We start from the raw sequence: 11,395 nt of genomic DNA on the forward strand, positions 1-11,395 counted from the left end.
CATAAACATCCTAAACTCAAAATGAAAGTTCCCATACTTGAAACAAAAGAATTGTCTCTTACATTTAAAAAAAAAAATCTGCACGAGCTAATTGAAATATTAATCACTAAAACCAAGATAGATGCCCAAAATCAACTGGCCAAATGTTTTCTTGAACTTAGCATTAAAAATTCAGCTTGACAAGGCAAAATATATAACAAGTTACGCCCAAGGTAGCTAGAAGAAAAGAAGTATCCCTTCACATAGAAAATTACCTGTTTTCATTTATCTCATCTGTGTAGGAGAGCAAAGTAGACCTGAGGCATCTGCTCCCACTACTGCAAGCTCGCAGACAGAGCAAAGATGCCCCTCAACAGATGGTACAAACCGAGCCCCACAGTACGAACAAGAAACATCTCTCTGCCCCCGATATATAGGAACATAAGTTTCCCCACACACTACAAAAGGATTTCTGTAATCATAATTAAGTTGGCTAGCATCCTTTTTATCACTAGCATGTTGAAGCACCTGCCTCGCCTTTTTTGCTTGGATTTCAGTTGGGCTGTTCTCCAGAAGCATCCGGGCAAAATTTGCCGCTGTAGCATAATTTCCTCCCTTATAGCAGACAGTCATAGCATTAGTGAGGACTAGCCTGGCATGCATCTTCTGAAGTTTACAATTGGTGAAATAGGCCGCAAGTTCTTGTTGCCGAACTGAATTGTCCTTGAGTTCTTTTCTTTTGACCTCAATTTTTAAGCCCAGAACATACTCTCTGGCAATCTCAATCAGCTCCTTCACTTCGTCGACTTCCCTTCTTGAGTCCACTATGATAAGCGGAATAGCATGCAAAATATTCAAAAATAAGCGTAGAGCCTCAGGAAACTTTCCATCTGTTGTGGCTTTATAAGCTGCCTTCAGCTTCTCATCCATCTGGAAAAACTTAAATACAAGTGCTGGTGGTCCTCTAACATTAGGACTTGCTGATTCGCTCCAATTTTTCTCAACAGCAATTGACATAGCTGGAACAGAAGCAAAGGCATTCATGTAGGTGTGACTTCCCAAAAGAAGATCCATGAACAATGGCTTTAGAGGAGCAAAATTTTTGATACCCAATTGCCGGGTAAGCAAGCGCATGGCTGTATCAAAATTTCCAGCAGCTGCGTGCTCACCTGCAAGAGATGACTTCTGAATCCAGATTTGGCTAACAGGCATACCAGGAGTAGGAGCAACAAATAGTGAACTAGCATTTGCAGAAGCTTTTGGTGTATCTGCATCTGGTGGTAGTTCCAAATCCTCAAGGTCCCATCCTCCTTCCTCATTATCTTTATTTTCTATTCCATCCTCAAGCTCTGCAGATATATCAGCATTCTGTATCATGTCATCCACATCAACAATGTCCAATTCCTCATCACCCCAGTCCGCATTGTTAGCATCTTCCTCTTCCTCATTCCCTGCCCTACCAGTGTCCAGTGCATTGTCAAAAATACCTCTCATTACTCTTAGCAATGGCCAATCACCACAGCACATCAGAGATGAAGGTGGTAAGAGAAGAGAACGCTTTTTATCTTCAGGTAAAATGGGAACATTTTCACCCAACTCAGTAGCCAGCCTGCTAGCAATTTCTTCAAGCCCATGGCTCACAGCTGTCGCATATGCTAGAGGCAAATGACCAGCATTCTCTAATATCTTTATACGCTCATGAATATCACCAAGATACATGGCATTATGGAATTGACCCATAATATCATTCTTGATTTCCGCAATTCTCAGCATTTTGGACAGCTTCTCCCTGTTACCAGTTATGAGATAAAGAAAAGATAACCTCTCAAAGTTCTTTGTCCTTTGATATGCATACTCCACAATGCTAGTATTTCCTTGTCTAAGAGCCTCAATACCCAACCTGTACCAGTGGTCCTTATCATCTATCTCTTTTGCTGAAGCAACGGCAATTTGGATGTTACCACTCTCAAGAGCTAGGTTGAATCTAGTCTTTTCATCTTTCACAAAATGGAGAGCCACTTCAGGAAAACCTTTCTGCTGTAGATATGAAATGACAGCTTGACCACAAAGCTGTGAGTTCTTGATCATATTCATCACATGATCATAACGTTTATGGAACAGGGAGAGCTTGAAGATGTACTCTGTCGAATCGATTGATACCACATGGTTCTTTCCATCACGATCCAAGCAATAGATATTGTTTCCAGAAACCTTGGTGATGTAAATAGTAACATCGAGTGTTTTTATTATTCCACCATCTCCATTAGGAAGGCAATACTTGATATGATTTAATGTTGTATAGATAAACACACCTTTGTCATCCCATGCACCACTTTTCACACGGATAGTTTCATGCATTGTGCAACGGTGCACAAGTTTCTTATTAGCAATTATTATAGTATGTTTACCTAGCAAGGCAACTGACTCCATGTCACTTGACCAGACAATGTATTTAACAGATGGAGTTTGAAGCTCTCCAAGTACAATCCTCTGTTGAAGATCAAAAATAAGCACCCTGTCCTCAGCCCTGCACAACAAATTACCAGTGCCGGCATAATATATAGCATCAGTACCAATTGGCAGAGGGCTCTTTTTTATAATCTCATTTTTAAGATTCTTCACTATGGCTTGATTGCTGCTCCTATCAAGAACAGCAAATCTATTACGAGCTACAAAAACAGCTGATGCTCCTACTCCCTTCCTTGCATCTTGCATATAATCACCTCTTCCAGCAGCATCTTTAGGAACAATATACAGCTCATAAGATCCACCATCGACATCAGAACAGATCAAGACAGCATTCTCTGTGGGGCTAAAAGACAATGTTCTAGGTCCTTGGTTCAAACTAACTGAACCAGGTCGTCTTATGGGAACAACCTGATTGTCCTTCTGAGTTGAGAATTCGTAGACTCGCAAGAAACGATCTTTCACATAGTGTAAAGTATCTCCACTGACAGAGAAAGCAGGGCGTTCTCTCTCCAATTTGAAAACAATCATGCCACTATCATGGCCAGCAGCCAGAAGGTTAGTTTCAGGGTGTGTAGCAAGAATCCAGAAACGATCATGTTCCCTGCGAAATGTCTGAATACCAGTTCGTTTTGTAGCATCCCAAATGCGAATACTTTTGTCTTCTGAGTTAGATACAATGATATCTTGCTTCGCATGGAACATCACACAAGAGACGTTATTCATGTGACCTCTCAATGTGTCCACCTCCCAAGCTTTTGTATCTGCAATACAATTGATATTTAATGGAGCAGGTCTCGCTTTTAGAATTTAATTTAGCTTCCTCAAGAAATGAATAGTTAAACATCCATATATTCTTCACATTTTAAGTACATAGTATAATGTGAAAAAAAAGGAATTTGCACAACTCTATTAGATGATATTCCATGTAATTAGATTTTTTAGGATTTAATTTTTCTGAAGATGAATAAAGGAGTTTATATACTATATGATAGGATGCAAGTGAAAGACTCAACAGACAGATATTTTCAGAATTACCATTCATTCTCCATAATTTTACTTGCCGATCATCTGCTCCAGACACTATAAGAGGCAAACTTGGATGGAACGATGCCCAATTGACTCCACGGTCATGACCTTCCAAGACATATTTAACAACAGCATCAACACCGCCAAATAAATCTGAGTTTATCTGACCCAAACGTAGGAGATCATCAGCTGGCGCAACTTTTTTCCTCAGTGAGCTAATATCCCAAACACGGATTGTCTGATCCAGAGATGCAGAAACAACCAGGTCTTCCTTTGGATGAAATGAGGCACACATCACATAGTGGTTGTGCCCTGTCAATACAGAAATGCAGGTCCGAGATTGCCAATTCCATATCCTAATAGTTTGGTCGTCACTTGCGCTAACAATCCATGGATGCTCATCATGGAACTGCACAGTGCGAATGTAATCAAGATGACCAAGGAGGGTAAACAAGCACCGGTGTGTCTTATAATTCCAGACCTTAATCTTATAGTCATCTCCTGCAAATACAACATCCCTGTCAGAAATAAGTATAACCGAATTGGACCCTTGAGATTATTGGTGCAGATCTGAAGCTAACATACTTTAAAACGTCAAAGAAAAGCAAATACAGCATATTCCAATATCTTCGTCGAGAATATTTGAATCTTTAATTCAAAAAACGTGCATCGTTAGCAATTTCATCTAATCTCAGGACTACGAAAGCAAACCAGCCACAATTTGCGAAGGGCTAATCTGATCTCAGACTTAACGAGCAAAATAGAATGCAACGCCAGGGTAACTAGATCAAAGAAGGCTGAGCAAGATCTGAACTAGTACTTGACGAACAAAAAAGAATGCAACGCTAGGGAAATAAGATCAGAAGCAGTCTGAGCATTATCAGGACAAAGCAGCAATCACCTCCGGATACGAAAAGGGGCTGGGACTTGTGGAAGTGGACGCCGCGTACGGGACCGTCGTGCTCGTCGAAGCGGTCGATGAGAGTGCCCATGCGGTAATCCCATAGCTGGATAACGCCGCTGTGAAGGCTGGCAAGGACCCAGGGGCGTTTGCTGTGGAAGCTCACACCCTTCACCCGGTTGCTCTTCGTCTCGAATTTGGTCAGCATATCTGCCAGATCAAAAACATACCAGACACACGCAAATCAGAACGGAGGAAGAGGGGGTGCACACTGGAAAACGGATCTAGGGCTCGAATCCGAAGCCGGATCTATAGAAGCTTCTTCCGACCTGAAATTTAAGAACTGGATCTCGAGACCAGATCGCTGCCGACGGGGATCTGGAGGGGAGACGACAAAATTGAAGGGGGTAGCCCGACGACCGGAGACGGACACGGAGACGGAGAGAACTCTCCTTTCCGGTTACACACTAATTGCAGTTCGCCTTTTCCAAGTTTTATACTCGCATTGCTCTGTTTCAAGCTTAGCCTTTCAAGTTTGCCCGAAACATTTACGATTTTTAATAATTGCCCTAGAGTATTTCAAGCAGAACTTTTTGTTCATTTTTTTTTCAATTATGTATCCTGATCTTCCAAATATCACAACGAATTAGAACCCCGTCTATATATATATAATTGTCTGCAATTTTATAATCGAACCCTAACCGAAGGTTAGCTTGATTAGGGATAATGTAATATAATTAGTATTATATTATTACGTTTAATGGAGTTGTACTATATGTTATAACGATGATTATATTCTCTGTCTATATTTTATAAGAAATATAATTTATATTATTATAAAATAATAAAAATATCAAACGATTTTTACTGATGACGATCAACGACAGTAGACGATGACAACCGTCAGGCTACTGTGATTGGCGGGCGACAGTGATGGTTATCGACAAGTTGCGATGACGAGCGAGCGACGACGACGACTACCTGCGGGCGGCGGCAATCGACAAGCGACAACAACTGACAGGCAACGGCGACAGACGGATGGTGAGCGACGATAACCAGCCACTATAATGATCAATTAGTATAGGAAATTGATTAAGGGTATATTTGATATATTAAATTTTAGGATTATAATATAATCCAGATTACATATTATTAGTCTTGTAATCCTAAGTATAAAAATTTATTATCTTTTGTAATTCAGATTATATTACAGGTTTAAAATTAAATAAAATAATTAATTTTATAATATAATTTTGATTATATTATAACTGATTACCTTGTTAAACACAGTCTAAATAAAATCCTTAGGACTTAATCACGAATCAAACAAAAAATAATAATAAATAAATAAATTGTTAAAAAAAACTGTACACAGTGCGTTGCCTAAAATTCCAATTTAATATATATATAAAGGATTGATAGGGTGTTCGACTCATGTATTTGATTGGGTGTATGGGGCATCCAAAAATAATGCGACACTCGCATGTTTATGAGAGGCATAGATCGAGACGTGCGAGTATATATATATATAAAAGTCTTGATATGTGGTATTAAAATAAATACGTTCGTCCCAATGTTTATCGTAGGACTAAGGATCAATATAAAAAAGATAAATTACGAACGACTATTAATCTTTGGAATAATAACTAGTACATAATATATATAAGGTTTGATATGCTACTTATATCTGGTGTTGGTAAGTATCATATTTAATTTTTTAAAAAAAAAATCTTTAGCTTCATTATTTAATATTGTAATCTAAATCGTATAGACTAGATCCTTAATTTTAAATCTTAAAATATAAAAGAAAAATGTATGACAACTTTCTATTCAAATTAAATATTAAATCAAGTAAATGAATTTAAGATGCCTCGGAGGCAACTTACTTTCGAATCTAGTACGAGTTCGGTCCTATTAAATTTTTTTATATACTATCAAAATAAATTGATAGGCGGTCCAAAAGTTAGGTTGGGCGTTCTATTCAAAAGAAAAATCTTTATAAATATACAATAATAAAAAATCAAAGCATGAATATCTGAATAACAGATGAAGAATATCCCTCTGTTGCATCATAATCCCAAAACAACTTTCTATTTAAATTTTAAAAAATAATTTAACTAGCTCAGATAACGTCAATTAAATCTATCATACGTTAATTTTATAATATAATATGAAAAATACTAATTACAATAAAAGGTTAAATTGTAGAAATCGATTTTTAAATATATATAAATTATCCTCTAAATTTATCAGATTTTAAATTTTCCCAATAAAATATGTAAAAGTTAATTTTCATAAACTCTATATGGAAATAAGAAATATATTGTAGTTTGATAAAAAAAAAACTTGAATACTTAAAAATCAATTCAATTTTTTTTAAAAAAAAATTAGTTCTTTCGTGATTTAATTTTATGTAGGTCAGATATATGACTCTTTACCCACCCTTGTCTTACAAAAGAAGGAAAGAAAAAAAACTTCCGGCTTTGGATAATGAGAAGAGGAAAAAAATCAGAATATCCAACAGCATGTAGTCTTGAAGAGAAATGAAAAGGTTTCGGGGGCAAAAATTAGAAGCCACTGAATTCAAAAGAACATCTTCTTTTATTGATCATAAAAGACATTTCATTCTATAATTTTATTTTAATAATTATAGGACATAACTACTTTAATTAAATTGATAACAAAAATATTAATATAAAATTATTTTATTGACCAAAGATAATTTAAATAAAATTGCTAATATACGAAGCTACTAGGCATAACTATTATATATCGTAGAAGTTATGGGGCATAATTAACTAATATAAATGTAAAAATTTTGCTAATGATTATTATAATAATATTAAACTAAAATCATTTCAAAATAAAAATATAAAATGAAATGTCCTTTTATAATTAATATATAAAACAAATCCTCTCTGATAAGGGGATTTGAAGACCTGCATAAGGGTTAAAAATGACAAAGTCCACGAGGATAATACTGAAAAGGAAGAGAACAATTAACTTAATGATAGCAGTAATCTTTTTATTATTATTATTATTATTATTTTGGAGGGTTGATTATTGAATATTGCTTAGTTTTATTATTTAAGATTAATTCTTAATATTCTTATTTATTGACATATGTCTTGATTTTTTTCATAGAAATATATGTAATATATTAAGATATTTTTTAAGAAAATAAAATGTTCAGTATCACTATCTTCTTATAAAACGTACTGATCCAATTTGTTAAACAAAAGAGTTATGAAACTTGTGCGTTGAAAAAGTCTAAAGAGTATTTTGATAAACTTATCAGTAGGAGTGATCAATAATTAAATGATTTTTAGATGACATCGAATTTTTAAAAATATATTTAATAATTTATTAAATGATCGTATTATGAGAGACCGTTAAATCAATTGGAAGTAATTGATGATGATATGTTAAATTTTTTTCCTTGTCTTTTAATTGGTTATAAATTATATTTTAATGATTTTATATGAATTTACCCTTAAATAATTTTTTTTATGTCCGCCCTGGTAATAATAAAATAAATCATGATTATAAAACATGTAATAATAACAATTATAAGTTTATATTATTTCTAATCAATACTTTTAATTCGCTAATGTTTATGTTAGAAAAAAAAAATACCATCGTGCCATTGAAGTCATCAACTTCACATAGCCATCTGTATGTATACCTACTTGTCTGGCTAAAAGAGGAGATGAGATCCTCTATCTCAAGATTCTCGTATTCTTGTATCTCTTCATCGATCAGACTGAGTAGATCATATTTTAAAGATACAATGTATATCATGAAGATGTCATAATCGTCCGATCGATGAAGGAATACGAGGACACGGAAATCTTGGGACAGAGGATCCGATTTCCTAAAAGAGATATGTGGCTTGCAACTAGAGCTTTCATATGACTGCCCTATGATGGGATGAGATAGACTAATCTGTCATCTAGATAGATTGAAAAATTCCTAATTCAATCTAATTCAAGATGAATTATGGATTAAGTAAGTTAAACCATACCCCTATAAAAAAATAGAATAAAATAAAAAATCACATAGTGAACTTGTGTTGACCCGTGAGTTGCTCATCTAGTGAACAGACAATGTTCCATTCATGAAGTAAAATGAATTTAACACCTATTGTTTAGGAAAACCTGTCAAAACAAGTTAAGAAAGTTTACCATGAGGATGATTATAAATTAATCTAGTAGCCCCAAATCCCAATTGCATCAATGCACTCCGATAAAAGGGTAATCAACGAAGGTCATGTGGCTAAAAAGCCAAAAGTCTTACCATGATAGTAGTCAAATCTAGGCTCTAGGTTATTGACTCTCGACTCTAAACTCCCGGCTTGAGGCTCCTAACTTTCGGCTCTAGGCTCTCGACTCTCGACTCCCGGCTTTAGATTCCCGACTCTCGACTCTAAACTCCGGGCTTGAGGCTCCTAACTTTCGGCTCTAGGCTCCCGACTCTCGACTCCTGCCTTCAGGCTCCCGACTCCTGACTCCCTACTCTTGGCTCAAAGTTACAGACTCCTGACTCCCAGCTCCCGGCTCCTAGCTCCAAGCTCTCGGCTTCCGACTCTCGATTCCTAACTCCTGACTCCTGGCTCCAAGCTCCTGACTCTCGCCTCCTGACTCCCGACTCCCGGCTCCAGACTAAACTAAAACGACCTTTGTTGGGACCTTGACGTCCGCTAGAGGGGGTGAATAACGTCTCACCTAAATCGACTGCTTCCTATAATGTTAGTGCACAGCGAAAATACAAAAATAAATCTAACAAATAGAATGTTAAACCTAGAAGTAATAACCAAGACAATTAAACCTCTGACATATTTATACAACGTGGTTCGTAGATCACTTACTCCTACTCCACGGTTGTCCGTAAGGTGGACGATCGTGATCCGTTGGTGGATGACTTCCCGGAAAACCTTCGGCTAGCTCAAGCTTCTTGTCGGTGGAAAAACCTCGCCACAAACACTTGAATATAAGCACACTGATTACACGAGGACTTGGGAGGGTCTAATAGGCTTTAACCAAGTCTATTTCGTCAACCTTAACCAGACTTCCAATGCTTGGTTATATAGACCACGAGTTGGAAAATCCCGCCTACCAGTCGATTGTCAAAACTATCAGTCGACTGCCCTATGTGGAGATTCGACCGTTACAATCCAACGACTCGATACCAGTCGACTGATACTTCTATTAGTCGACTGTTCCACACTAACCGAACGAACAGAAGCATTCTGTTTGCTCCCAGTCGATTACCCCGTCGACTGCACCAGTCGATTGATGAAAGCATCAGTCGTCTGCTATAGTACTGCTACAGTAACGCTACAAAACCGCTACAGTGATACTACGGTAGTGCTACGGTAAAATCCTAATTTTAGGATTTATCCCTCAAGTACATTCACTCAGCACTCGTCCTCACTTGACCAACCTAAACCTAACCTTCTAGCCTCCTCCATCAGCCTTGCGTCCCTCAGATGCCTCCCCATCCTTCACGTCTTACCTTCTGAAGCTTCTATCGGTCTTGTCATTGTTGTCGGGTCTTCCTTTGCTAAGAGGTTGCGCCTCCGAGACTTTATCCATTTCCAAGTCACACTTGGACTTACGTTGCCAAGACTGCATGTATGGACTTACACCGTCAAGACTCATCCTTGGACTTTCCTCCTTTTCCAAGATCACACTTGGACTTTCCTTGTTGTACCTGTATCCTGCACACCCATAATGCATATCAAATACAACAATAAACCTAACTTAAACCTTTGCTCAAACATCAAAACCTAGGGTACCCAGATTGCTCCAACAACCTCAACTATCAAAAATTAAAGCAATTAACTGTTATTCTTGGAGGGCATGGATAACACTGCCATTATCGTTAAAAAGATAGAAAATGTAGCTATTTGCTCCAACATAAATGGACTATAATGAACATTTATTTCAGGAAACATGACCACGATTGTGAGAGACAGGGGGCACTGGAAGAACGTGGCGGAGATATCTGATCTTATATAAGGTAGTCGACCCTTATAAACTAAGATACACACATATAATGTATCAAACTCTAATTTTTGTGATCAACTTCTCCTTCTCAAAAGCCTTACTTGAACATCAGAGTGACTGCATTAGAAAACCCTTGACTTTCATTCTAGCCTGCTCCTTTGGGTGTGTTCTTCATCTCAAGCACTTTGAAAAGGCTTTGCAAGACCACGTGATTTGAGGATCTCTCAGAAAGTCAACATTAGTGATACCTCACTGATAAGTTAACCATCGACGTTCTCAGGTAAGATTATACTATAAAAAGGACAACAAGTGAGCTCTCAGCTCCCATGAACATGAGAGAAGTGGCAAGGAACCTCAACAATTCCTCAAGGTGCTTGAGTGAATATTTCAATATTTTCTCAATCCGCAAGTTAACCCAAATCTAATATGGATCGACTCATGCGAGTCGTGGGCACCAATGGGTTGACCCAAGCGGATCGTGGGCCTGATGAGTATATCTATCTAAATCCATTTGAAATTGATTGATAAAATTTTAATTTAATATGTTTAACTTATTTGATAGGATGATCAATCGGACATCCGATGAATTGATCCGAATTGACGACTCTACACATGGACCCGACCACGGAACATATAACACGTGAATAACATATGCCAAGTATGAAGCACGTAGTCAAAATATCATTATTAGCTGCGTGTAGTTCGTTTGATAATTAATAATGTTATTAAACTACTTAATAAATATTTATCATTGAAACCTAAATATAGAGTAGTTTAAAAAATTCAATACTTTATTTTCTATTATAAGGAAGGTCGACAAACAAGCTCCATTTTAACTTCTGGTGAATCCAATTCTCACGAGCTTCTCTTTACTATCTCCGTGAGTTTTGATTGGGACGCGCCAGAACACCTATATTATTAATATTTTAAAATTATAAATTATTCGTAAATAATGTTACGACTAGAGTGTTTATGAATCACACTCAAATCTCAATAAATTCATGAGTCGGCT

General features: G+C 36.9%; 1 protein-coding gene across 1 annotated transcript; it reads right to left on the reverse strand.

Annotated features, from left to right (window-relative positions):
• Positions 1 to 11: 11 nt before the first annotated feature.
• On the reverse strand, positions 12 to 4,865 carry LOC122018493 (coatomer subunit alpha-1-like). The gene is made up of 4 exons (XM_042575825.1): positions 4,705 to 4,865; positions 4,376 to 4,585; positions 3,484 to 3,975; positions 12 to 3,209 (listed from the first exon to the last, which is right to left on the reverse strand). The coding sequence occupies exons 2-4, from the start codon at positions 4,581 to 4,583 to the stop codon at positions 265 to 267; spliced, it is 3,645 nt and encodes a 1,214-aa protein (XP_042431759.1). The 5' UTR covers positions 4,584 to 4,585; positions 4,705 to 4,865; the 3' UTR covers positions 12 to 264.
• Positions 4,866 to 11,395: the final 6,530 nt, after the last annotated feature.

This window comes from Zingiber officinale, chromosome 9A (assembly GCF_018446385.1).
Source record: "Zingiber officinale cultivar Zhangliang chromosome 9A, Zo_v1.1, whole genome shotgun sequence".
Taxonomy (NCBI): domain Eukaryota; kingdom Viridiplantae; phylum Streptophyta; class Magnoliopsida; order Zingiberales; family Zingiberaceae; genus Zingiber; species Zingiber officinale.

Coding starts and splice junctions, on each gene's coding strand:
- LOC122018493 (XM_042575825.1), bottom strand. CDS start 4,583: ATGCTGACCAAATTCGAGACGAAGAGCAACCGGGTGAAGGGTGTGAGC. Junction 3,976..4,375: donor GCCCCTTTTCGTATCCGGAG/GTGATTGCTGCT, acceptor TTGTATTTGCAG/GAGATGACTATAAGATTAAG. Junction 3,210..3,483: donor AAAATTATGGAGAATGAATG/GTAATTCTGAAA, acceptor ATTGTATTGCAG/ATACAAAAGCTTGGGAGGTG.